We start from the raw sequence: 27,768 nt of genomic DNA on the forward strand, positions 1-27,768 counted from the left end.
AACCCTGGCAACGCGGGAGGAGCGGAGCCCGCGGGCTGCTTAGTGCGTCACTTCCGGGATCCGCGGCAGGGAACCACTTCCGGGGGAGCGGCCCGGCGGCGCGGGAGGTGAGTGCCGCGGCGCGGCGGCCGGGCTCGGGCTTCGGGGCGGAGCGGAGTGGTCCGGGCTGTGGGAACGGAGAGGGGGTTGGGCTCCGGCGCCGGCCGGACTCGTTCCGGCGGCGCTGCCCGCTGGCCCCCGGGACGCCCTGCACCGGACGACAGTAACTTCCCGGGGCGCTTGTCAGGAAGTTACTGGCAGAGGGAATTTGAGGCCCTTGGACGTGGAGGGCCTCGCCGGGTGCCGCCTCGTGCGTTCGTTTGGAGCTTGGGCCTGAACCCTGCCCGGACCTGGCCTTTCCTCCACCCGCGGAGCGTTAGGTCATTCTGGTTGGAGTTGGGACTCCAGAGTGGGTCTCATAGTGCTGGGTAGCCGTGGGCCATCTCTGGTTGCCTGCCCGGTTCTCAGTTTCCTCCTCTGTAAAATGGGTGCATAGGCCATTTAATCTGAGATTGAATGAGATGGTGAATGCGAAGCGCCTAGTTAGGTGCACAATGCGTGTTTAGCATAGTGAACCAATATTGCTAAGTTAATGTTAGCTAAAGTCCATGATTTATTCGCATTTGGTTCAGTTTCCCCCAGTGTCATTTTTGTGTTCCAGTATCCTATCCTGGATACTGTATTACTTTTAGTCCTTATGTCTCCTTAGGTTCCTCTTTGGCCCTGAGAGTTTCCTAGACTTTCCTTGTTAGAGCAGCTTGACAGTTTTGAGTATTACTGATCAGATAACTTTGTAAAATGATCCTCAGTTGAGATTTGTCTAATTTTTTTTCTTCGCCTGATTAGGTAAGAGGGGTTTTGGGGAGGAAAACCACAGAGTAAGGTCCATTCTCATCACATCGCATCCAGGGTACATACTATCAATATAAGTTGTCACTTGATGTTAACTTGTTGGATCACTAGCTTGAAGTAGTCAAGTTTTTCCACTGTAAAATTACTTCCCTTACTCCCCTTTTCCATATTGTAGTCATGGAATAGAGTCATTACAGCCCACACTTAAGAGTGTGGAATCATGCTTCACATTTAAAGGCAGAGTATCTACATAAATTATGGAGAGATTTGTCAACGCACCCCTGTTTATTTATTTACCTATTCAGTTATTTATATCAGTATGGCTCAGATATTTATCTTTATACTTTGGTTATAATCCAGTAATACTATATATTACTGCTCAAAATGTGCCAGCTTTGGCCATTGGGCATTCCTCTGTTCCTTTGGCATGCCCCAGAGAATGTGGTGGTGGTTTTTTTTTTTTTTTTTTTTTTAGATTTTATTTATTTGAGAGAAAGAGAGGGAGAGCACAGACAGAACATGAGAGAGGGAAGCAGGCTCCCTGCTGAGCAGAGAGCCTGACGTGGGGCTCAATGCCAGGATCCTGACATGACCTGAGCCACCCTGAGATCATGACCTGAGCTGAAGGCAGCGACTTACCCACTAAGCCACCCAGGTGTCCCATTTTTTTTTTTTTTTTAACTTTATGTTCCAGGCTCATCTTGTATGTTTCGTGCCTCAGTCCTAGAGTTAAACATTTCTCCAGGGGCGCCTGGGTGGCTCAGCAGGTTAAAGCCTCTGCCTTCCGCTCAGGTCATGATCCCGGGGTTCTGGGATCGAGCCCTGTGGCGGGCTCTCTGCTCGGCGGGGAGCGAGCTTCCCCCTCTCTCTCTGCCTGCTTCTCTGTCTACTTGTGATCTCTGTCCGTCAAATAAATAAATAAAATCTTTAAAAGAAGAAAAAAAAAAACCTTCTCCAAGCAGCCTTGCTTCCTTTTATTGGAGAATAAATGCCAAGACTTGGTTGTTAGATGCAATCGTTGCTACTGGGATGCCCATGCTTCTAGACCCTCAGTACAAGCTACAGATGTGTGTATACTAACCTGTATTTATATGCGTATCTATAAATATTTCTTTGTGTAGCCACCTGTATCTATATTAAGCTAAATATGAGTTCATATTTGCAACTCTCATCATTCCACATGGACCATTCTCGCTGCCTCTGGCTGATCTGTAACCTCCCACTCCATCTGTGACTAATCTAGCTCCCACCATCCACCATCCATTTACTCAGTTGTTCAGTTTCAGTATACATATATAGTAGTTTCAGAATTGTTGACCTCTGCTGCCTGTGGGAAGTAACTTTATCAACTAGAGAATACACGTGGTAGTTCCTTTTACCTTTAGTCCTACAGACTCCCCTCATTGCCAAAATTACTGAGGTCTGTACCTGATTCCCCCTGCCCTTTCAGTGAAGTTGTTTAATACATTTGTAATATATTTAGATTCAGAATGTCACATTCTGACCTGTACACCTGGGGCTAATAATATATTATATGTTTAAAAAAAAAAAAAAAAAGAATGTCACATTCTGTGTTACCTGGGATCCCTGTATCCTGGGATACCCTGACCTCCTAAATGATCTTTTAAAAAATATTTGCATACATTAAAGTTTACTCTTGTGCTGTAAAGTTCTGTGGGTTTTATTTATTTATTTATTTATTTATTTATTTGACAGAGAGAGATGACAAGTAGATGGAGAGAGAGGCAGGCAGAGAGAGAGAGAGGGAAGCAGGCTCCCTGCTGAGCAGAGAGCCCGATATGAGACTCGATCCCAGGACCCTGAGATCGTGACCCGAGCCGAAGGCAGCGGCTTAAACCACTGAGCCACCCAGGCGCCCAGTTCTGTGGGTTTTGACAAATCCTTAATGTCTTGTTATTCACCACTACAGTATCATACAGGTAGTTGCACTTCAGGGATTATTTTGAACTTTTTTTTTTATTAAGATTTTATTTATTTATTTATTTGACAGAGATCACAAGTAGGCAGAGAGAGAGAGGGGGAAGCAGGCTCCCCACTGAGCCGAGAGCCTGATATGGGGCTTGATCTCAGGACCCTGGGACCACGACCTGAGCTGAAGGCAGAGGCTTTAACCCACTGAGCCACTCAGGCTCCCCTATTTTTAACTTCTTTCTTTCAGATTTCATCTCAGTGATGCCATTGGCCTTCTCTGCAAAATATATCCATAACCCCAGAACTTATCATCCTCACTGCTGCCACCCTGGTGCCGGCATGTCTTTTTGCCTGTTTCAGCACCCTCCTGACTGGTCTCTGCGTTCCCAGTCTTGCCCCCTGCAGTCTGTTCTCAACACAGGGGCAGCCAGAGGGGCTGTTTTATTTTTTTAAAGATTTTATTCATTTATTAGAGAGAGCGTGAGCGAGCTAGCACAAGCGGGGAGCAGCAGGGACAGGGAGAAGAAGAGTGCCCATTGAGCAAGAAGCTGGATGTGGGACTCGATTGGAAGACCCTGGGATCATGAGTTGAGCCTAAGGCAGACCCTTAACGACTGAGCCACCCACGTGTCCCAAAGGGACCGTTTTAAAATGAGTCAGATCCTGCCATCTTCTTTGATAAGTGCCCTGCATTGGCTCCCTTTTACTCAGGGGAGAAGCCAGAGGCCTTATAATGGCCTACCGGCCTTACCCAGCTGGCTCACTCTTCTTGTTCTTCTTGATCATAAGGCTCATTCCTGCCTCCCCGCTGCTCCTCCAAGCTGGGGTACTCCAGCTGATACTTAAATGATGTTCCTGTGCTTTCACTTTGTCTCCCTGGGTCACCTTCTCAGAGAGGCCCTCCCCTCACTTCCTCACATAAAATCACACTCCCTCTTTATAGTTCCTCATAATACTCAGCTCAGATATTATCTTCCGTGCATATGTGTGTGTGAGTGCCTCCATTTGAATGAAGATTGGGGGGGCAGTTAGAGGGATGCTTGACACACAGTTGGTGCTCAGTTACTCTGTCTGATGAATGAGTGTCTCGGACCACTAGTGGCTGGCATTTCAGGGATGAGCCTAGGGTCTTAGTAACCTTATGAAATTATTTGTCATGTTTGGTAATAGATGAGTAAGTGTTTTTTTTTTTTATTAAATTCTGGTAAGGGTATGAGGTTTCCCCAACGTATAAAAACCTCTGCTTTTAAAGCAAGTCTGGCTCCCCGCAGGGCTAGAGACATCGGGATAGTCAGCTCTGCCCTGACACACAGGGAAAGCCTAAGCAAGCCCTGTGCTTCTCCACTTCTACCCCTCATTGTTAAACAAGGCAGTTGGTTGATGCATCTGCTCTTGCTTTGCAGGTGGGAAACAGGCGTAGGCTTCATCATTCACCAAATATTTGAGTCAGGCCCTGGAACAAACTCAGGGTGGGCCCAGGAGCTCTGCTGTCCAGGACCTTAGTATTGAAGCAAGTAAAAAACATTAGACTCCAGACTCCTGATTTCTCAAATAATAGGGAATATGTTTTGAATTTTGGCCCAGAACACATATATTTGGATGTAAATGGATGTAACTGAAAAAAGGCTTCCGAATACAATACTGACCCTTACTAATGTGATGTTTTTCTTCCCTTCCTTTTCCCTTCCCTTCCCTCTTTTTTAAGAGAGAGACAGAGAGAGACGCAGAGAGTCAGCATGAACAAATGTTGGAGGGGAGGGCAGGGGCAGAAAGAGGGAGCCCAGAGCCCATCGAGGGGCTCCATCTCTTTTCCCTGAGCTCACAACCTGAGCTGAAATCAAGAGTCGGAAACTCAACTGACTGAGCCACCCAGGCGCCCCACTAATGTCCTATTTTCTATTGTCATTTATTTAATTAAATCAAGTGCTGGCTAATGAAGTTAAAAGGAAAAAAGAGCCTCTTGCAGCCCCCAAGTGGTTTCAGTGGCTCACTGATGGGTCACAGCCTGCTATTTGAAAACCACAGACCAAGTGGGGAAGAGCTCAGGCTCTGGAGGAGCCCACTAGTTTGAAGCCTGTCTTTACCACTCATCAGCCACGTGGTCCCTGGGCAGGCCAGGTAACCTCTCCAAGCCTCCGTGTCCTCGTCCTCATTAGCAACACCCGCCTCCCCAGGTGGTTGTGAAGTGAATGAGATGCTCACTGTGGGGTGTGGTGCGCATCTGGCAAACGATTCGCTTGTTCAACTGCTGCAGCCATGGCAAGGCATGAGGGGAGACAGCCTGGCCCAGGGAGTCTTGAGGGCAGCCGCCTCCCACCTAAGATCTGAAGGATGACTAGGACTCCTGTGACTTCTGTACTCAGAAGCTGAAGACCCAGAAACACTGGCAGGAGGGCTGGGAAGTCAAGCTCAGGGGTGCAGAGAAAAGTAGGTAAGAGTTGTAAGGCATACACAATCTGTGCAGAGCATTTTGTGTTTTCCAGAACCTTCTCACAACTATCCTGTTACACCTGGGCCATCCAATATGGGAGTCCTTGCTTGAACGGTGACGATTCACATCTTCATAGCCTGTTTGGCTCTTTGGCCAATGAAATCAGTTTATATGTGTTTGCAGTCACAGTGCTCGTATAATTGCTGCCTCTTTTCAGCGAATGTTATTTTGCACAGACTTTCTGCTGACCTGATGTGCGTGCGTTGTTTGTATTTGCCATCTTAGTGAAGGGGCAATATGCCATGAGGGGCCATAATTGGGTTAACTGCCTCTTTATTGTTGGATACTTTAGTTGCTTCCTGTTTTTCAGTGTCGTGAATAGCCCTGCCGTGAACTTTTTTGTACCTGAAGCCTTTTTTCTTGCTTTGAATTGTTTCCTTACTGTAAATTCTAGGAAGTGAGTTATTCAGTCAAAGGATATAATCACTTTTATGGCTCTTGTTATATATGGTCTTATTGCCATTAAAAAAAAAAAGCCTATATGCATTATAGCTTTGAATAAATGTTATTGTTTGGCTCATGAGAGCATCAAGTCTCCAGGAGGTCAAGAGATGCGCTCAAAGTATAGCTTATGGCTGATAGAGTCAGGCGTTTTGCCCCTACCCTCAGGCCCCTTCTTTTTGTCGTATTCCAAGCATTCATAACAGTGTTGCTGTTGGTAATATTAGTTAATCTAAGTACTGATAAATTTAGTAGGCTTGTCACAGCCTTAAGCATAAAGCTTGGGACTGAGGGCATTTTTTTTTTTTTAAAAGATTTTATTTATTTATTTATTTATTTGTCAGAGAGAGAGCACAAGTGGGGGAACAGCAGGCAGAGGGAGAAGCAGGCTCCCCGCTGAGCAAGGAGCCTGATGTAGGACTCCATCCCAGGACTCTGGGATCATGAGCAGAGCCAACGGCAGACGCTTAACGGACTGAGCCACCCAGGTGTCCCCAAGGGCATTTTTTTTTTTAATTTTTTATTTTTTATAAACATATATTTTTATCCCCAGGGGTACAGGTCTGTGAATCACCAGGTTTACACACTTCACAGCACTCACCAAATCACATACCCTCCCCAAGGGCATTTTTAAAGATGTATAATTTAGGGGCACCCGGGTGGCTCAGTTGGTTAAGCCTCTGATTCTTGATTTCGGCTCAGGTAGTGATCTCGGGGGTGTGAGTCGAGCCCTGTGTTGGCTCAGCACTCAGCATGGAGTCTGCTTGTCCCTCCCCCTCTGCTCCTTCCCCTGCTCACGCTCTCTCTCTCTCAAATAAATGAATAAAATCTTTAGCAAAAATTAAAAAATAAATAACGATGTATTCTTTGTGAGCCGCCCCAGTGAAGAAATGAGAGCGCTTGCTTCTACCTTTGTGTTCACATGCTGGTGCCCTGGCAGGACAGCGTGTGTCCTCTGGAGAAGCTGTTCCTGTAGCCGCCCTGGAATTCACTTCGGGGCCAGTTCATGAGCCACCCCAAACAATCTGCCTGGGTCTGAGCCTCGTCATACCTTGTATTTGACCAAAAATGGTATTCCTGAGCTCGAGGCCCCACCTGATTCACCATACTTGGATTCAGAGGATGTTGGGTTCTTTCCAGAAGTCAGATCCTTCCTGGGAGGGTAAAGATCTGCCAGCTCTGAGGCCTTTTTTTTTTTTTTTCCAAAAGGGGCCGCAGGCTTTGAAGGTGGCTCCCAGAGAAAGCTGAAGTAGTGTGAAAGTGGCCACCCTGTTGGCACGGGCTTGTAATCTTCCCAAGTGTCCAGGTCAAAAGGGACACAGTACCCTTTGCAAAAGTCCCACTCTGTTTACCGGGAAGGCAGTTTTGTTACCCTTTAGTCACTTCCCTGACGGTGCAAAGCAGTGAAACTTCTACGGTGGAGGAAGGTCTTAGAACTTTCTCTTTAGCCCAAGGCTATGCCATAGGAATACAATGCAGGCCATGTGTGTAATCTTCTCTTTTCTAGTAGCTGCATTTCAGAAGTAAAATGAAAAAGGTAAATTTTTAAAATTGTAAAATATACATAACATAAAATTTACCATTGTAACCATTTTTTTCCCCTTTCATTTTAACCATTCTTTAAGTGTATAGTTCAGTGGCATTCACAGTGTTGTCTAACCATCAGTACTCTCTAGCTCCGGAAGTCTTTCAGCATCCCCAACGGAAACTCTGTCCCCATTGAACACTAAGTCCCCGTTCCCCTCCCCACCAGCCTCTGGTTTCTGGCTCTGAGAGTTTGCCTATTCTAGGTACTGCTTACAAGTGGTAGCATACAACGTTTGCCCCTCTGTGTCTGGCTTATTTCTAGCATCATGTCTTCGAGATCTATCCATGTTGTAGCAGGTGTCAGAATTTCACTCCTTTTAATAGCTGAATAGTATTTCTTTGTACGTGTGCACCCCATTTTGTTGATCTGTTCATCTGTTGATGGGTTCTTGGTTGTTGCCATCTTTTGGCTGTTGTAAGTGCTCCTGTGAACACTGGAGTACAAGTATCTGTTCAAGCCTTTGCTTTTAGTTATTTGGGGTACATACTTAGGAGTGCAGTTGCCAGATCATATGGTAATTCTATGTTTAACTTCTTGAGAAACAACCACTGTTTTCCAGTTTGTTTTTTTTTCCCTCTTGATAATGTCTTTTGATGTACCAGTTTTTAAATTCATCATGATGATGTCCAACTTATTTCTTATTTTGTGGCCTTTGCTTTTGGTGTCACATCTCAGAAATCATTGCCAAATCCAATCTCATGAAGATTTTCCCCGATGTTGTCTTCTAGGAGTTTTATAGTTGGGCTCTTAAGTTTAGATCTTTGATTCACTTTTGAGTTCACTTTTGTATATGGTATAAGATTCCAGCGGCATTATTTTGCAGGTAGATGTGCAGTTTTCCCAGCAGCATGTGCTGAAAACCTGTTCTTCCCCATTGAATGATGCGGGCACTCTTGTTTGAAAATCAGTCCACTACATATGTGAGGATTTATTTCTGAGCTCTCTATTCCATTAGTCTATATCCTTATCCCAGTACCACACTGTTTTGATTACTGTAGGTTTCCTAGTAAGTTTTGAAATCAGAAAGTAAATCCTCCAGTTTTGTTATTTTTTTAAAGATCAGGTGAAATTAATAACAGCTTAATCCAGTATATCATTTCAACATGTAATCGATATAAAAACACCCTTAATGAGATCTTTTACATTTTGATGTTCCTGCCATTTCCTAACTTGAGTATGTATTTAACTGGACAGCCCTCTCAGTTCGGACCAGCTGTATTGCAACTCTCGATAACCACAGGTGGCTCATGGCTGCCATATTGGACAGCTCAGATTTAGCAGGAAACTGCAGTGTGGCACAGACCTCTGAAAACACAGAGGGCTTTGGAGTCAGGTGGGCCTGGTTCCAAAAATCAGTTTGCCCCTTTCTCGTGGCGGTGGGCAGAAGAAAGTCACTTGTGGGTGCCGTGGTAGAGGGGAGGCGGTTCAGTCATACCAGGGTGGGAGACAGCAATAAGGAAGGTGTGCTGGGGAGGTGACGCTTGAGCTCAGCCTTGGAGGTAGAGTGGGGGCTTCACCAAGCAGTCAGAATGGAAAAGGACATTCTTGGCAGAGTGTGAGCCTGGGCAGAGGCCCAGGATTTCAAAAGAGCCCGTGCTTTTGGAGAACTTTAGGCAGCTGTTTGGGCTCAATCAGAGTACTAGGAGTGGGAGCCCTGGTGAAAGGAGAGGCTGGGTGAAGCTGGACCTGCCACCACTGGCCACCACTGCCCCTGTCATTCATGTCCCTAGCATTGCTTCTTTGGGTTTACTGGCAGTGGCCTCCTTACCGGCCTCCTTGTGTCTACTCTGCACTCCCTGTCCCCCCCATTTAAAATGTAAGTCAGATAATGTCACTTCTCTGCCCTAAACCCGTGGTGGCTTCAGTCAATCCAGAAATGTCACGGTCCTAGTGGGCCAGCCCATACTTCTCCCTGATCTTCTCGCCTTCTTGAGCGCGCTTCTCTGGCCACTTTGACCTCATTGCCCTGCCCCGGGGCCTCTACACTTGCTTTTCTCTCTGCCTTGATGTGCCTCTCTCAGATGTTCCAGTGGCTCATTCTCACACTTCATATCTCTGCCGTCAGTCCCCATCTCTGCAGAGAGCCCCTCCTGTCTGTCACCCTGCACAAAGTAAAACAGTGCCCTTTGTCAGTTTTGTTCAGAACCGTTGTCACCAGCTGGCACAGCACGTCTGGATATGTTGTTGGCCTCTGCCCTGAGATGTAGGCCCCAGGAGAGCAGAGCTTGGTCTCTTTTTCTCTTTCTTATGTGCTCGGTATTCAGCAGGTATTTGCTGAATGAATAGCTGGATGAATAAGTGAATAAATGAGCCAAATCTGACCTGTAGCAGGCCTTCAAGTGTATGTTGATTAGAGATTTTTGTCGAAGTGTTTGCCTTTACTCATTTTCCCAACTCTGTATTTGGAGAAATTTCAAATATTCAGAAAAGTTGAGAGTATAGTCCAATGACTGTTTATACGTCTTCCACTTAGATAAGTACTGTTAACGTCTCACTGTGATCGCTTTATATATCCTTGGAAGTATGGGTGTGTTTGGGCAAGTGGAACCATTTAAAAGTCAGTTGTAGAAACATGACACTTAACCTTTGTGTTTAGAAGTTGGCTCTGGAGAGTGTGGAGTCAGAGGAGACCACAGGCAGCAGGTGGCCCGGGCCATGGCCTCCGACCTGGACTTCTCACCTCCTGAGGTGCCTGAGCCCACTTTCCTGGAGAACCTGCTACGGTACGGACTGTTCCTGGGGGCCATCTTCCAGCTCATCTGTGTGCTGGCCATCATCATACCTGTTCCCAAGTCCCACGAGACGGTGAGTCCTTCCCTGCGAGCCTCTACCATCATACTAGGTTCTAGGTGCTAAAAACAGATTCCGTGGCAAAGAAAACCAGTTGGGACTATGCCAGATTCCCGCCTAGTGGCATTGAAGCACGTGACCAGTACTTTGTTGGTTCTCACATGTTAAGCAGATTTTTATTTACTGCCTATTACGTGTCCGTCTGTAGCAAGACGTAGAGTCTTTCCTCATGCAGCTTCTAGTCCTTGAGAGAAGGGCAGATAGGAAAGAAATATGCATGTTTCCGTGAGAAGCCCAGGGCACTGTGATGGTACCTGTCAAGGGGTAGGATCTGGTCTTACTCTGGGACAGAGGAACTACCTTTGCAAGGACTCTAGTTCAAGTCACTGAATGAGGATGACTGTGGCCAGAGCACAGAGGGACATGAGTGAGAGGTGCGGGCGGGGCCCAGAGGGTTTTAGGTAAGACACTGACAGGATCAGATTGGCTTTTTGTTGTATTGACTTTATTCTGTAGGTTTCTTTATTCTGTAGCATACTCCCTCCTTCCAGCACCCTTTCTCCTCCACACTCCCTTTTCTCATGACACTGATTTGTTGGAGAAAGCAGGTCATTGTCATCTATAGTATCCGCGTCCAGGATTTAGCTGATTGCCTCTGTGTGGTGTCATTTAACTTGTTTCTCTGTTCCCTGTATTTCCTATTAATAGGAAGTTCAATCTAGACGCTCGAGTCAACTCAGATCAGGCTATTTGGTGAGAACACCTCCTAGCTGGCACTGTGGACTCCTGATATGTGTCATCAATGAGCATATGGTGTCTGCTTGTCACACACTTAGAGATTCCGGGATTGGTCTGTGGGTTCAGGTGGTGGTAGCTGATCCCTCTATTAAAAAATTCCCCGGGACGCCTGGGTGGCTCAGTTGGTTAAGCAGCTGCCTTCGGCTCAGGTCATGATCCCAGCATCCTGGGATCGAGTCCCACATCGGGCTCCTTGCTCGGCAGGGAGCCTGCTTCTCCCTCTGCCTCTGTCTGCCATTCTGTCTGCCTGTGCTCTCTCTCTCTGACAAATAAATAAAATCTTTAAAAAAAAAAAAAATCCCCACCAGTCTTGCACCTAAAGTGTTTGCAGTATCCATTGCTGAGCTCCATTATTTCCTTCTGCATTTATTAGCTGGAATTCTTCCATGGAGAAGACCTTTTCCTCATTGCCTATGTAGTTATTCTGAAATGCGCTTTGTAGTAAAATCTAGATAAGTGCTTGGTTCTTTCCTTTTATTAATTTTCAGAACAACAAGTTTGGACTTTAGCACCCTCCAGTCTCGGCCAATGAAGCTTTGATTTTTCACATCATTTTGAACATTATATTTATATTTACGTCTTTTTTTCTTTTTCTTTCTTTTTTTCTTTCTTTCTTTTTTTTTTTTTTATTTAAGATTTGTTTATTTGAGAGAGAGATGAGAGGGAGGGGGAGAGGGAGAAAGAGTCTTAAGCAGAATCCATGGTGAACACAGAGCATGATGCAGGGCTCCATCTCACCCCCCTGAGATTGTGACCAGAGCTGAAACCAAGAGGAAGATGCTTAACCAACTGAGCCACTGAGATGAGTTTCATTTGAAACTCATTGCCTAGGACTTCTCTTGGGAATGGGTCACATAAGCACCCTCTGCTCATGGACCAGAATTCGAGACTTCCCGAAGGAAAGCAGGTATTCGGCATAAAGCATATTGTTTGGTTTAGGTACAGTGAGTCACTCTTAATCAGTTCTGGGAATTGTGGGAACCACCCAAAATCTGATTTCCCAGGTGCCAGCCAGGGGCTGGCCTTGCAAATAGGCTTTTCTAAAGAAAGCAGGATTTTTTGGATGTTGACTCTATTCTGCACACTTATAATGTATTTTTTATAATTTAAAAATAACTACATTGTTTTTTTTACTACTAACAGTAAGACTCAGAATGAAATATAGGATTTCTTTGTGGTTCTTTCTGGCTTTAGAATATATCCCAGTAGGGACGTATGGTCAGAGTACTGAGTTTAGTAATTCTCCTCTTCTTTTAGTTATACTCCCATTGTGATACGCAGTTAGGCTAGTTTGCTTTAACTTGTTTTGAAATTTTAGGGACTGTTTTCCCCCGTTTTAATTTAATTTAAACATAATGTAAAATGTTTATGTACAATATTTCTCCCGAAGTCAAAATGACACAAGATATGGTCGTCTTCAGAACCAGAGGTCTCCTTTCACCTAGGTATTCTCCACTCTCTTCCCTTTCCTCCTCCATAGGTAATAATTTTTATTATTTTGATTTATTCTTCTTTTGTTTCCTTTTGAAAACACAAGCAGAGGCACCTGGGTGGCTCGGTGGGTTAAGCATCTGCCTTCGGCTCAGGTCATGATCCCAGGGTCCTGGGATTGAGCCCCACATCGGTCTCCCTGCTTTGCGGAGAGCCTGCTTCTCCCTGTCCATCTGCTTCTCCCCCTCCTTGTACTGTCTCTCTCTGTGTCAAGTAAATAAACTAAACAAAAACAAAAAACATAAGCAAATCCATATGTGTGTGAGGTATAGCTATACATACATATATATGTGTGTGTGTGTGTGTATGTATATATAAATATTCTCTTTGATACATAAAAGATGGCACCCACTAAATACAGTTTCACATTGTTTCTTTTTTCACTTAAAAACATATAGTATCTTCTGGAGATCCATTTTTCATGGAGATGACTGCGTCCCAGAGATCTGCTCGTGTAGCTGGGAGGATCATGGCTATTACTGTTGCAGAAGGGAGCCCTGGTGAAGGAGCAGCTTGGGGGTGGGGTTGGGGAAGAAATGTGCTGAGTTCAGGTTCAAACAGGTGCCTTTAAGGTATCCAGGCAGCTCTGGCAAGTAAGCAGTTGGATCCACAGGTCTCTAGCAGGAGAAGGGTCTGGCTGAATGCTGATCAACATGTGGGCGCTGAGATGTTGAAGCCAGATGAGGACGAGGTCTCTGGGGGTGAGAACATGGGCTGAGATGAGCAGAGGACCCGGACTGCGGCCCTGAGGACCTCCAGCATTTAGGGGGCAGTGGGTGGGGAAGGCACAGCCACTGAGGGTACGGGAAGTCTTGGTGAACTTGGATGGACTCATGGCCTCCGAGGGTTCTGTCCATCTCTGTTTCTTACTCTGGTATTTTGAGAAGGAGGTCACGATTGGAGTTTTTCCACTCACAATTGTATCATGCTCTAAAAACGTAATCCCCGCGCTCTGGGGCTCTGTCCTCACAGACACGGCATGCTATTGGGTATTATAAATAACAAACATTTTTACTGTCATTGGCCACTGATGAAGCCTGCTAAGAGTCCTGAGGGACAGAGGTGATGAATGTTTTTATTTTCTAGGCAGGGATGTGGAGTCAGAGGTGTGTGGCCTTTTGGAGAGCTGCTCCTTACCTCCTGTAGTGTTCTTAACCCTTCCAGGCTGGCCACAGAGACTGGGGTCAGTTTAGCAAACAAGGAAAGGAGGGTGCATTTTACTCATCTGTTTGACGTTCTTAGTGGCAGAGTGGGTTGAGGCCTGTGGAGGCAGGGAGTTGACAAAGGGCTCAGCCGTATGCCTGCTCCCCCGACTCCCCACTCTGCCATTTAGAGCTTAATTTGGGACAACAGCCTTGTCTTTTGAAATATAAATAGAGTACATACCATCTCATTTTAATTTATCTCGCAGTTTAGGGGAATAAGTCTCACATAAGTGAATTGTCTTCATGACTAAAGCTTACTGTTTTTAGCTTTTTTTTTTTTTTTAAGCTTTTCAATGGATCAGTAACAAAAAAAATACAGTACTGGTAATTCAATTTTTTATTGGTGCATCAGGCCAACAAATGGATTCTATTTATTATACCAGGGTTCTGCTGCCAGCTTTCCTTGGTGTGCCCCCAGAAGGCAGCCTTCTCTTACTCCCCACACTCCCAACTAGATGGAAAGGAACACAGTATTCTGTGCACAGTCTTTCAAAGAGCGGGTGAATGCCGAGACTGTGCTCCGAGGTTGAGCCTGCTGCTAGCTGGGATTTGGAATTTGGATGGGGATGGAGAAAAGAAGGGGATTTTTCTTGGGGCCAGGGAGCTCGTAAGGAGGAAGGGTGCCTGTGGTCATAGGTGGTGGGGATCCTGGCAGCCCAATCGTAGGAGGAAAGTGGAGGGTGCCAGGAGGGGGGGGGAGGGTAGAGGTCGGGGTGGGAGGACCCGGAGAACAGTCTTAGTCTCTTTGTCGTTTTGCTTAGGGCAAAATCATCCCTCTTGTTTGGCCTATAGAAACAAGGTTTATTAGTGGCTTTTTGGGTCAGAAGATAATATTTTTGGCTCTAGATGATGGGAAAGCCTTTGAAAAGCAGAAGAATGTCTTTCCTGTTGTTCCAGTAAGCTGATTTTTTTGCAACTCGTTTATGACTTCAGTACTTCAATACTTAGCAGATTATTTGAAAGCTCTTTTGGGGGTAATCAGAGAAGAAAAAAGGAACACATACAAATGCTTCCCACCCCACCCCCTTCTTTTCCTAGTGGGAGCAAGAACCAATTTGCAAAATCAGAACTGAAGTCCTTCCAGCCCTAAGCCAAATGAGAACGTGTTCTCATCGACACCTAATTAAACCAAGACCTGAGAAAACAAACATTTGTGTGAGCCTGATTGAGGCTTGGGCCTTACTTAATCCAGGCATTTTCTCATAGGCTGGATTCTAAAATGTAATAGATCCTTACACCATTTCTGTCCAGTCCAGGAGGGCACACAGATGTCCTCTCTCATGCCAAGTCTGATGGATTGTGTGGTAGCCATAGTGCATGGATTCTGGGCCTGCTTCTAGGCCCCAGGTGAAGTAATTGATTACTGATGTCTGCTGTGAGTGAGGGCCTGGGGAATTCTTGGGCTGGTCCACCATTCTCCATCTGTCCGCACCTGCCTGGGGGGTTTTCAAAGGCCTGGGCTGTACCCATAGAGATTCTGATTCTGTTGTTCACTGTAGCTCACATTAGTATTTACTTGAAGTGCCCAGGGGGTTCTATTACGCAGCCACTGGTCTAGTCTTTATACTATTTCCCTGAAGCACCGACAAATTTTGGGAAGGTAGGAGACAGTCAGTTCTACATGTGTTAGGTTTGAAATAATAGCAAGACACCCAAGTGGGAGAGAAAGCCAGTGAGAAGTTAGGCATAGAGACCTGGGGAGTATTTCATCCACATGGCTTTACTATTTGAAATCCTAAGAGTGGGTTGCTGGGCTTTTCAAGGGAAATGAAGATTCAGGAAAGGCCTGAACTTGGGGCCTTCCTGACCTGCTTGAAGCAGTTTCTGTGCAGTGTGGCTATACCCAAAAGATGCAGGTGCTGTCCCAGAGCGGGGATGCAGCTGGGCGTCTGGAAGGGGTGGGAACCAGGACCCTGTCACTCACCATCTGCAGCCCCTCGGTCTCCCCGTCCCGACCGTCCCTTTCACTTCTCTCACCAGGGCTCGGCTTCCTCTGCTCGCCATCCCTGCAGTGGCATGAAACGTGGCCGCTAACAGCTTCTAGAGTGTATGTCCTTCAGCTGCAGCATCTGGAGGCTGCCTTCTTGCTTGGTCTCAGTTCCACAATCCCCAGGGAAGGAACTGTAGCAGACCCAGCTTGGGGAAGCTAGGGCTTGTGTGGTGGGAGGGGGCAGGCTGTGTCCCAAAGGAGCAGGAGTGTTGTGCAGACAAAGCTGGGGTCTCCTTTCTGGTGGCTCTGTCTGAAGACAGGCAGAGCAGTTGGCAGAGGGGCCTTCGGTCTCCCAGAAAACGACCATCGTTCGAGGAGAGCTCACGTCTGTCCCTGTTCCCACAGAGATGACGCAAGTGGGTGTTGACTTCTAGTTCAGCGCCTCAGGACACAGGTAGCAGTGGTTCACCTGGCGGAGTTTGGGTGCTGATAGTTTCCATCTCTTCACGTGAGTGTGGCCCGTCTCCCTCGCTGCCAGCCCCGAGGCTGGTACCTTCGCTTGCACTCTGTTGTCTCTGTTTGGCCTGCCGCAGTCTCTTCTTGCAGCAACCGGGACTCGGTTGAAAGTTGCAAAACACCTCCAGCAGTTTCTCTGGAAACTATTGGTTCTTAGAACTGGGAATTTCAAGGCGCAGCTGAGCTCTGAGGCGTAAAAGGTCTTCAGGGCTCTGTCTCTGTCTCCTGGCTTTCCTGCGAGTGTCAGCTTCATTCGGAGGCCTTTGCCATGTGTCCAGAAGGTGGCTGCAGCAGCCTCTGTCTACATCCTTACTGCTTGTGATTACAAGCAAGAGAAGCCATCTCTCTGCCGATGCTCACTTTCCAGGTTTCATGGAAGGTCTCTACTCGGCTCTGGCTTGGCCACATGCTTGTACCTTGCCCCAGAGGTGGGAAGGGGCAGTGGGTACCATTTCTGGCCAGGCCACATTTAACTGGCCACGCCTGTAACCACAGGGACTGAGAGTCCTCCCTAGAACCACATGGGATCAAGAAGGAGCCAAGCCACCATGGAAAGGGGGTTGGGCAGACAGAGACAACTGATGCCCAGCGTTGTGATCCAGTGGAGAACTCACCAGAATAGCAAGAGTGGTAGCTTTCAGTGTGGTGCCCACATAGGCTTCACTGTCAGCTAGAAAGCTCTGCACGTTTTAGAGCCTTGAAAAAGATGGAGCCTTCCCAGCAGCGGCCTAGAATTTCAGGACCCTGTTGGAAAGTTCTGTCTGAGGCTGCCAGAGGAAATAATTAACTCGGGCAAGTGTATATTATACCTCCTCTCAACACCTTAGGAGACAGGCTCTGAGAACTAACTTTGCTTTTTCTGCCCTGTATATTTTTCAGCTTGGGAGCAGTTTGCTGCTGAGCTGGGCAGCAGGGTGTTTTTTACTTAATGAGCCCTTCTGGAGAGATTGCTGTGTGGTGGGCAGGGTGACGGTATAAACATGGTTTCGGGATGTATACCGTCTCTTTGGAGAGATGGCCAGGCACACAAAGAGCCACAGACCAGCCAGTGGGAAGGGCCTGCAGTCATGCTGAATTGTGTCTGGAATAAGCCCCAAGGCCGTTCTCTGTAATCACGGTTCTCCTGGCCTGGCACGCGCATTCTGGACACCGTGTCTTCGTGTCTTCGTTCGCCTTGCTGAGCCCACGACGATGGCTTCTCGCCCGCCCCCAGTTCCAGCTAGTCCTAGCCTCCTCTCAAGGGTTGCTGGCTGACCGCTGCAAGGTCTTCACAGCCCCCACCATGCCTAGGGCCTGGGGCAAGAGTGCGCAGTCGGACGAGTGGAAGCATCAGCGCTGGGGACACATGGTCTGAGCACCGCCCTCCCTTCACATCCGTAAGCCTGTGTCCTGAGCCATGGAGGGATGGCATGCTTTCCCAGCCCAGAGTCCCTGGGGATCAAGTGAGAGAAGGTGCATGAGGATACGCGCACGTAGCACACGGGGTTTCTTTCCCTGGACTGCTTGAGAGGAAAGAATGGTTTTGGTCTGTATGGAGTGCTGCTTTGTTCTGATTTATCAGACTGAGTCCACGCTGGACTGTGTAGTGGAAGGCATAGAGTTCCGAGTGCTTACCCTGCTGGAAGAGATCAGATGCACTGTGGCACAGATTTGATTATTTGAATTTGATGAACAGCAGCAATTTCCTGGCCTCGTAAGCAGCTGTGGATCTGCTTCATTATTGATGAAGCCTGTGTCCGCAGAGGACTGGGGCCTCCGCAGAGCTAGCGACCCCCTGGTGGGGGAGGGTTTCTTTTACTCCCGAAGATGGCATGATTGCTGAGGAAGCTTAAAACTTGCTTCAGAGGAGGCACGGAGTTCCCAGATTTGAAGGTGGGGCTGTAGTGCTTGGGAGTCCGCCTAGCCTTCCCGGCAGCATGTATCTGAGGCGAAATTAAAGTCAGCCACTTGTTCAGAGTCGTTCTTGCTGGCTAAGGATTTGGAGCTGTAGCCCTTCGTGCCTAGGACCCCTGCATCGGAATCATGTGCATAAGGGCGACTTTTGCTTCCCTGTAGCTTGGGGGGAGCTCGGCTATGCCCTGAGGGACCAGTCACTGAGACTCAGTGAGCCTCTGTTTCCTTTCTTGTAAAATGGGCTCACAGTGGCTGGCTTATTAGGGTCATGGACGCTTGGTGAGTGGATGTTGGGTGCACATCACTCAGCATGCGTTGTCTTCATTACCCCGTAGCGCCTGGCACAAAACTGCCTCCACTGGGTACACATACAGAGGTGGGAGGGCTGGGGACCCCGGCAGAGCAGGACAGGGAACAAAGCACATGGGCAATACCAGCGGGCCGGTAGCCTGGTGGGACAGGGTGGGCTGCATAAGGGGTGCGAGCCAGGAGACTGGAGGCCACAGGGAAGCTTGTAGAAATTGGTCTCCTACAAAGGGGGATCCAGAAGCACATTTAAAGCAGCAGATAGACACAGTCAAGACTTTGTTTTAGAATAGACTGAAAGCAGTGGGACAGATGGTGAGGAGAATGTTGGGGAGGCTGACACAGCAAGGGGGCAGGCAGGGAACCATGGGGTCTTGCCTGGCGTAGTAGTGTGTATCCAGAGGGGCCGGGTGGAGTCGAGAACCCCTTGGAGGGTAGAATGCGCAGGACCTGGGGCACATTGGGTGTGGGGGCATGAGGGAATGGTGAGAACTCAGAAACGACTTGGAGGTTTCTAGCTTGGGTAGCTGGGTGAGTGATGATGCCAAAAACTGAGGTGGGGAAGAGAGGAGGAGGTCTGGGGTGAGGAGGAGACAGATAATACGCTCAGATGACTCGATGACTGTAATATGTACACACACCCACGGAAAGCTGCCTTTAGCTGTGAAAAACAGAGCCCTGCGCGGGGAGCACTAACCCACTCTCCTGACTCCTGTGGAAACCGCGGTCACAAACAAGCAGTCTGAAGGACCCATTGGCAGAATCTAGAATGGGCCGTTCTTGTTCTCCTGTCATCTGTACGGCCTGTGGTTCCAGGTGCTGCTAAAGAGAGGGTGGATTGCTCAGTGAACTTGGGGTCTTGGTCTCCAGCCCTAAGTTCCCTAGGATACCTGGGACACACTCTATTCTACCCTATAACCATTAAGAGGTTCATGTCCTGGCGCTGCCGCTCACTGACGGACACCTGTGTGTTGGCAAGTCACATCATCTGTCCAAGTGTTTCTTCTTTTGTCTGTCCGGTGGGACTCAGCACAGCACTTTGCGAGGCTAAAATAAAATGGGTCCATAGCACATCGCCTGGGGCCTGGCATGTTGTAAATACAGCTGGTGTGGCTCTTGTTACTTGAGGCTGTGCCATACTTTAGGGAATATGTATTGGGTTTGACATCTCCTAGTGTCCTCTGTGCCCATGGGAAAAGTGAGACCTAGTCCCAAGTATGTGTGTGTGTGTGTGTGTGTGTGTGTGTGTATGTAAATATTTCTTTATTTAAGTCATCTCTACACTCAGCACGGGGCTCGAACTCATGACCCTGAGATCCCAAGTTGCAGTATCCATTGACTGAAGCAGCCAGGCACCCTTAAGTGTTCTATTTTCATGATGATAAACCAGAGTGAAGTTCCCGTGGTTGTGGGAGATCTTCTTGCCTGATCTTCCATATTCATTCATTCATTCATTCACAGTTGAAGCTGTCTCAGGGAGCTCACAAGCTGGTAGGGGAGACCAGCAGGAGAATGTGTCACTGGTAATGTGTAATGTGGCATGGGTGGTTACTTGGTACCAGGGGTAGGGGTAGGGGTGGGGAAAAGGATATGCCCCCTGCTGGAGGTGGAGACCAGAGAAGGAAGGCTAGACAGTGAGTAGGAGTACGTTCTTAGCAGGGCCAAACCACAGGGAGGGGTTTGCTGGGTGGCTAAGAAGGGTGCTTCTCTTGTTAGAGGTGACCAGCAGAAACCCTGGCAGCTGACTCAGTGTGGGGTCTGGAGAAGAGCCAGAAGATGCTGGAGATGTGGGCTCAGATGCCATTCCTTGTGTCGGGCATGAGGCTGTGGGAGATGGAAAACCCCTGGAAGGTTTAATGTTGGGGGGGATCTGCACGAGGCATGGCACAGAGCAGGGAGGTCCGTTAGCTGTGGAGGAATTGATGTAGGGACTTCGGTGCTGGAGAGTGTGACCAAGTCAAGAGGTAGAGGGGGTTGAACACCAGGACGTGGTGACTGATTGGACCATTGGGAGGAGAGACTGGTGGGGAGGAGGAGAAGGGGTTTCGGATGGTCTGGGACAGTGGGGGTGGGGGGGCCTGGGGGGGGGGGGGGGGGGTGCCACTCCAGTTGTCTGACAGATAGCTGGGTCAGGAAAACCTGTGCTCAGGAGAGAGGGTGGGGAGGTGTCAGAATGGATAAGGCACCTAAGAGAGGGACTGTGGAATGAGGGAAGCCCTGGGGCTGGCAGGCTAGTGTCACGGTCCCTGTGGTTTCTAAACTGAGTCCCACTGAAACCGGAGGGGCACTCAGCTTTGAATTTAGAGGGCCAGGAGCTCTGGAGATGCTTGGCAAGTTCCTGCGCGGAAACCATTCATCTCCTCGGGGCCTGTTTGTCTCCGGCACTCAGGGACTGGCTGGTTTGCACTGGCCTCATGGGCACTGCCCTGGGGACAGTTTCCAGTTCCCAAGGTCTCCCAAGACTGCACCCTGTGGGGTTTGCCTTAAACAGTAGCCTTATTGCTGTGCTCTGCGGTGGGGGGGTGAGGGGGTGTGCTCAGCCTGTGCACTTGACACGCTGGCTCCTCTGAGGTTCTGTTTGTTTAGCTTTCTAATGGGCTAGCTTTCTTCTTTTCTTTTTCTTTTTTTTTTTCTTTATTACCTTTTTTTTTTTTTTGGCCAAGTTACATTAAAGTATCGGCCCAGGTTTACAGGCCACGGAGCCCAGTGCTGCCATCAGAGACCTGGCTGGGGAGGGCTGGCCCCCTTGTTATCTTGGGAAGATCACCTGTGGGTACCTGGGGCTGGGCTGGGCCTTTACATTCTGAGGTTTCAGTGGGCAGGCTGGCAGGGTGGAATGGAGGCAGTGATGGCTGACAAGGGGGGCTGTCACATCTCGGGAGTAGGCCCCCCAGAGGTGTGGGCTGCCCCTCCTCAGCCACGATCGTGTCTATGCTGTCAGCCTGCGGGCTTGAGGAGCCAGCCCTGGGAAGGACAGGGAGCGAAGCAAGCTGCAGGCTGGGAGTCGGCCACTTTAACTGAGGAAATACTGTTCTCTTCCAGAAGTGTGCTCCTTCTTAGTATTCTTTGTCTGCTTTTTATTTTACCATGTTTAATAAAAGAACACAGGTGCCGAGAAGCATTTCCTTATCCTAGCGCTGAGGCCATGGGGTGGGGGTGTAGTGTGGGCGCCTGAATAAAGGGGCTGCCATTGCCAGGCCTTTAACATTTTCAAGAAAAGCTAGGAGTCTGGATTGAATGGGAAATCTACCAGTTGGCTCAAGTTTTTAAATATAAACACTGTAGGCCAAGTGAAGTCCACTTGGGGGCCAGAGGAGGCCCGGGGGCTGTGGTCAGTGTTCTCCAGGCCAGACGCGCCACACTAATATCCTGCCTGACCAAGGCACAGTGGCACTTACCCCCGGAGGGCAGGGAACACTTGACAGGACTGAGTCCTGTCCAGATTATTCTCTGACATGAGCCTTTGTGACTGTGGCAGGCTGAGTCTCTTTCCCGGAGTCCATGGTCTTTACTGTGCCGTGAAGGCCAGGGCTAGGTCTGTGCTTTTGCATCTGTTTTTAAAGCAGCAAAGCCTCTGCACAAACCAAATCTTACATGGAATGGGACAGACAGAAAAATCAGGGCTGCCCAGGTTGTAGGGAGAGTCTGGAGTTCTGCCCCCAGGCTGCTCTCTGCCCTCCCCCCCGGGGCGCCTCTGCTGGGCCCCACAGAACACTGTGTAGTGGTTGCCTAGCTGCAGGCCAGTGCTCCCCACCCCTTCCAGCCCTGGTGTGCTGTGGCTTGAATGGGAGGAGAGGACAGTAGGGCTGGAGGGAGAGCGAGCCTCGGTGGATCTGGGCCTGGCCGGCTCCTCACCTGTGCCCTGACTGGTACTTGCACACTAGGTGCCGCCTGGGCTGCTGGGCACTGTCTGATAGCACGCATCACGGTTTCCATTTCACAGCTGGGTAGACCAAGATGCAGGAAGGGGAAGTGAGTTGCCCACAGGTCACTTGGCTGGCTTTGGAGGTGCCTCAATCCCCCCCGGCCCCCGCCCCTGCCTCTGGTCTCCAAGGCTCCAAAGGTTGCCGCCTCCTTTGGGGCCTCTTTCTTTATTCTTCATTTGGAATTGCCCTGCTCATGGGAGGGGGTCCTCTCCCACCACCCCCCTGCCCAGCAGCCCCAGCCCCCTCCACCTGAAGCTCCTCGTCCCAGCAATGACGGTTCCCATTCCTGGTGTTTCTGGGGCCCTGTGCTTTAGTTTGCAAAGCCCCTTTCAGACAATAGTCTCGTTTTTGCTGGTGTCGGGCTGACTCGTCTAAACAGGACTCTCCTTTCTATCGCCACACAGGAGGCAGAGCCCTCTGAGCCCAGAAGTGCGGAGGTGACAAGGAAACCCAAGGCCGCTGTTCTTTCTGCCAGCAAAAGGCCCAAGAAGGAGGCCAAGAAGAAGCGGTAGAAGAGGAGGCCTGCAGAGCCGCGGGCGGGGCAGGGGCCTTTGGGGCCAGTTCTCCTGGGACTCAGCGTCCTGTTCCCTCAGTCCCAGAGTCAGGGCTGAAGTGGCTGGGCCGCTCTCTGACCACAGAGATTTGGACAATCGTGACAGTCCCTAGGGGTCCCAGCTGGGCAGCCCACCACTTCCTCTTCCTTCTGCTTCTGTGACAGTGTAGAGCTAAGGGGACTAGAACACCCTGTGAGCAGAGGCTATGTAAGGAGTCTGTTTGTTCAGCGTTGGGTCAGCTCCATACTTAATCACTGTGCCCAGCTTTCAGCCCCCCACTTGTGGATTCACGCTGCATTTCAGAGTCGTGATCTCATGCCGACAAGCACCACCCTCCCCCGGTGACGCGGGCACCACAGATCTGCTCGTCAGCCACCTTCGTCCCTGCTGTACAGATGGAGCCAGGCCAGCCCTGCCCTGTGTGTTCAGGTCCAGATGCCATGGCTGCTGTAATGTAGGAGGTCCCTTCAGTGCAACAGCTGGGTCCGAAGCTGGCCAGGGTGGTGCCTTGTTCTTCTCTGGCAGATGGAAGGGATTTGGCTATGTGAGTACATGTGCTTGGGCCCAAAGTCTCTTAGCCTCTGAAATGGCCTTGTCCATCTCAGACCAACCCCTTTTCAGCCCACCTTGGCGCATTCAGTATGTGCCTTTTGGCTTCCATCTGTATACCTCCCCTCCCCCAGTTCTTTCAACCCCAGAACAGTGAGGAAAAGTCATTTGGGCAAGTAAACGTCAATAAACTGCCTCATGTGCTGAACGCCCTGTGTGTTACCTGCTGCTGAGGGAGAGGGGGAGCTCGGGGTCTTTCCCTGGGTGCAGGCAAGGGACTCACCCCCAGAGAAGTGGGAGAGTAGGGCTAAGGATGGTCAGAGCAGCGCTGCAGGCCGAACCATTCTGGGACAGGTTTCAGGAAGGGTCCAGCCAACGGTTTCATGTGGCCCTTAGTCATTGGAAACACTCGTGAATGTCCGTGCGTGTGTGAGAGTTTCCACCAGGGCTGGGCCCCACTCACTCTCCAGTTCCCATTGCCAGAGGAAGACGCTGCTTGTCCTCCGAGCAGCTTGAAAAAAATTCTAGCTAGAAGGCCTCACATGGCGTGGGGTGGGTCACGCAGGTCCGGTCACGTGTCCTGAATCAGCTGCCAAGGAAAAGCTTCGAGCTCTAGTAACTGATTTGCTGGGCTGCTTTCCAGTTTGCCAAACACTTTCCCAAATGTCGTCACAACCAGTGAGGAGCCTGTAGGACTTCCATTTTAGAGATGGGAGACTGAAGTCCAAAGTACTTGGAAGTGCCAGAATTCGGGCTTGGGTCCAAGTCCACGGCCCTTTCCTTGATATTTAACAAACACTCAGTGAGTGTCTGTAGGCGCAGTGTGTAAGGGGCCCCACTGAGGTCTGGGAAGTCTAGGAACTGGAGCTTCGGCAAAGCAGGACCAGGCGTGGCCAGATGTTTAATGAGAGCACCAGCGAGGCTCCCGGGGATGCGGAAAGGAGGAAGCTTGCCTAGCCCAGTGTGCCTAGCCCAGTGGGGGACTCAGACATGGAAGGAGGCTAGGGGTGAGGAGTTGTCCAACAGGGGAGCAGCAGATCCTGTGGAAGCTGAGCAGAGGGACACCCAGCTCCATCTGGGTGATCAGCACAGCCACCTGGCAGAGGGAAAGTGACTGAATGGAGTCTTAAAGCCTGGCTGGAGGTGAGACCAGAGGGAAATCATGCTGGGAGGGTGGACCTACTCCAGCCTCCAGCAGGGGAGACAGCTTCCGGCTCATAAGAATAAGTCTTCTTCAGTAGGTCCAACTCCCGTAGAGGCTGTTTGCCAGAGAACAGTCCTTGGAAGCAAGAGGGTCATCCTCTGCTCCACCAGCCCCTCATGTGGACAGAGTTTGCAGCCTTCGGCTCTCCTGACTGCCAGGACCCCACCTTCACGTCGTTTCCCTCCCGCATCACTGGCTCCTCCTCATCAGAGGGGCACCAGGTCTCCATCCTTGGTCTTCTCATCTCTGCACACAGCCCTTAGAGATCTCATCCAGGCTCTTGACTTTAAATCTCACCTGCATACCTGCTGGTGTCCCCCAAGCAAATCCCTCCAGATCCTGGTCCTGAACTCCAGACTCCCATATCTGACTTCTCCTCTCTCCTTCTGGGTTCCCAACACATCTCAAAGCAAATTCCAGATTTCTCAGCAGCAGTCCCAAGTCTGAGCTTTTTGTGGTCATCCCCATCTTTTTTTTTTTTTTTATTTTTAGATTTTGTTTATTTGACAGACAGAGATCACAAGTAGGCAGAGAGGCAGGCAGAGAGAGAGGAGGAAACAGGCTCCCCGCCGAGCAGAGAGCCAGCGCGGGGCTCGATCCCAAGACCCTGAGATCATGACCCGAGCTGAAGGCAGAGGCCCTAACCCATTGAGCCACCCAGGCGCCCCGGTCATCCCCATCTTAAAGGGCATCTTCATTCTTCCAGTTGCTCAGGCCAAAAACCTTGGACTCATGCCTGACTTCCCTCTTATAGCACCTCTCCACTTCTGACCCTTAAGTGGTTCCTTGTGACTCGACCTTCAAAATCCAGAAGGAGACCTGTTTCACTGCTTGCCTCTGCGGCCTCAGCCCCCAGCCTCTCACCTGAAGGCTGCAGCAGCCTCCTCACAGGTAGTCCTTTGTCCATACTGCAGCCCAAGCGATCCTGGTAAAACCTGTAGGACCATGTCCCTCACCTTCTCCCACCTCATGCATGGAAAGGTCAGAGTCCCCACTGGGACCCACAAAGGCCTGCAAGAGCCACTCCAACGTCCTTCACCTTTCTGCTCTTGTGAGAGGTCATGCTGCCCTTGCCCACTCCACTGTATCCTCACTGGTCTCCAGCTTCCTCGGGCATGCCAGAAGAGCCCTGCCTCAGGACCTTTGAACTTCCCTTCTCACTTCTTCGAGGTACTATGTCTCATATGGTAGACAGAATAATGGGCCGCCCAAAGATGTCCATATCCCAGTCCCCGAACCTGGGACCTTGTTACCTTCTGTGACAAAGGGACTTCATAGATGTGATTAATTTAAGGATCTTAGATGGGAAGATTATTCTGGGTGACTGAGGTGGGCCCTGTGTCATCACTAACATCCTTATGAGGACAAGAGGGAGGAGGAAAGTCAAAGAGAAGGCTATGTGATGACAGAAGGAGAAGGTAGAATAATGTGGGATCACAATCCAAGGAAGGTGGGGCCTCTAGAAGCCAGAAAAGGCAAGAGGATAGATTCTGCCCTGGAGCCTTAAGAAAGAACACGGGTCTGCTAACACCTTGATGTCAGCCCCGTGAGACCCATTTTGGATTCCTGACCTCAAGAACTGTAAAGGATGACATTTGTGTTGTGTAAGTCATGAGGTTTGTTAGAAGTGAATATACCTCACTTCTTTCTGGTCATTACGGAGGGAAGCCGCCTGTAGCCAGCCGGTTTCAAATTCTCCCCCAAACTTCCTGTTCCTTATCACTTTTTTCTCTCCTCAGCTTATACCATCAGCTAACATACTGTGTATTTTACTTCCTTTGTCTACTGTCTTACACTCCAAGAAGGAACTTTATTGTTATTCTTGCTCCTAGTTGAATCCCTAGGGCCTAGAAGAGTGCTGGGCGTGTAGTCGGTGCTCAATAAATATTTATGGTATGGTTGATGGTAGGGAAAGGTGGCCTCCACCCTAACAATACAGCTTAGTGCATAAACATGACACCTGTGCAGATACTTTACATGAATGATTTCATTCTGTCCTCAGAGCAACTCCATGAAGTTGGTAACATTATCATCCCCATTTTACAGATGGGGTTATGGAGGTGCCTGGAATTGAACTCAGGCAGCCTGACTCCAGTGCCTGCCCTCTGAGCCATGTTGCTGATTCCTCCATTTCTGCACTGGAATTCTCATGGGGGATTTTCTGGGGGAGAAAAGATTGGGTGCAGGTGCTGGAGGCTTCGCTATCCAAAGAACTAAATCAGTAATGGCAAAATTACGCTCATCAATGAGGGAGAGACTGTGGGGTAGAATTGTTGCTGCTTTAATCATACTGAGGTAAAATTCACATAACATAAAATTAGCCATTGTAAAGTGTACAACTCGGTAGCATTGGTTAAATTTACGACGGGGGTGGCTGGGTGGCTTAGTCAGTTAAGCCTCTGACTCTTGGTTTTGGCTCAGGTCATGATCTCAAGGTCATGACATCAAGCCCAGTGTCAGGCTCCAGGCTCAGTGTGGAGTCTGCTTGTTCCTCTCCCTCTCCTCTGCCCTTCCCCCAGCTTGAGCTCATACACACATGCTCTCTCTCAAATAAATGAATAAAAATGTTTAAAAAATTCTTAAAAAAATTAATTTATGATGTGCAACTACCACTTCCATCTAGTTCCAAACCATTTTTGTTACCCCAAAAGAATAACTCATTTAACAGGTACTTCCCATTCACCTTTCCACCAGCCCCTGGCAACCACCAGTCTGCTGTCTGTCTATAGGTATAGATTTACCTATTCTGGATATTTCATACAAATGGAATCACACAGTGTGTGACCTTTTATGTCTGGTTGCTTTCTTTCAGCATGAGTTTCTGAGGTTCATCCACATTGTAGGAAAGTGTAGCATTCATTTCACTTTAGGGCTAAATGCTACCCCATTGTGTGCATGCGTGTAGAGGTGTAGTTGTGTGGTGTTATCAAAGGAATTTACATGTCTGATTTTCAGAGTCCATCAAATGGAGATCATATAATAACCTTGCAGGGTAGCTGTAAAAGTTAGACATGTTGGGCGCGTGGGTGGCTCAGTCAGTTAAACATCTGCCTTTGGCTCAGGTCATGATCCCAGGGTCCTGGCATCCAGCTCCACATTTGGCTCCCTGCTCGGTGGGGAGTCTGTTTCTGCCTCTGCCCCATCCCCCACTTGTGCTACCTCTCTCTGTCTCTCTGTCTCTCTCAAAAACAAAAACAAAAAACTAAAAAACCCCAAAACAAACAAACAAAAACCTGAAAAACTTTTAAAAAATTAGACATGCT

General features: G+C 49.0%; 1 protein-coding gene across 2 annotated transcripts; it reads left to right on the forward strand.

Moving 5' to 3' along the window:
* Positions 1-23,509, forward strand: MANBAL (mannosidase beta like). 2 transcript variants are annotated; one of them, XM_059406973.1, is made up of 3 exons: positions 1-107; positions 9,940-10,148; positions 22,603-23,509. In XM_059406973.1, the coding sequence occupies exons 2-3, from the start codon at positions 9,999-10,001 to the stop codon at positions 22,708-22,710; spliced, it is 258 nt and encodes an 85-aa protein (XP_059262956.1). In that variant the 5' UTR covers positions 1-107; positions 9,940-9,998; the 3' UTR covers positions 22,711-23,509. The 2 variants fall into 2 exon arrangements, with proteins under 2 accessions (XP_059262956.1, XP_059262957.1); XM_059406974.1 differs by having other exon boundaries at positions 45-107; positions 9,943-10,148.
* The last annotated feature ends 4,259 nt before the right edge of the window (positions 23,510-27,768 follow it).

Source organism: Mustela nigripes, chromosome 7 (genome assembly GCF_022355385.1).
Source record: "Mustela nigripes isolate SB6536 chromosome 7, MUSNIG.SB6536, whole genome shotgun sequence".
Classification (NCBI taxonomy): domain Eukaryota; kingdom Metazoa; phylum Chordata; class Mammalia; order Carnivora; family Mustelidae; genus Mustela; species Mustela nigripes.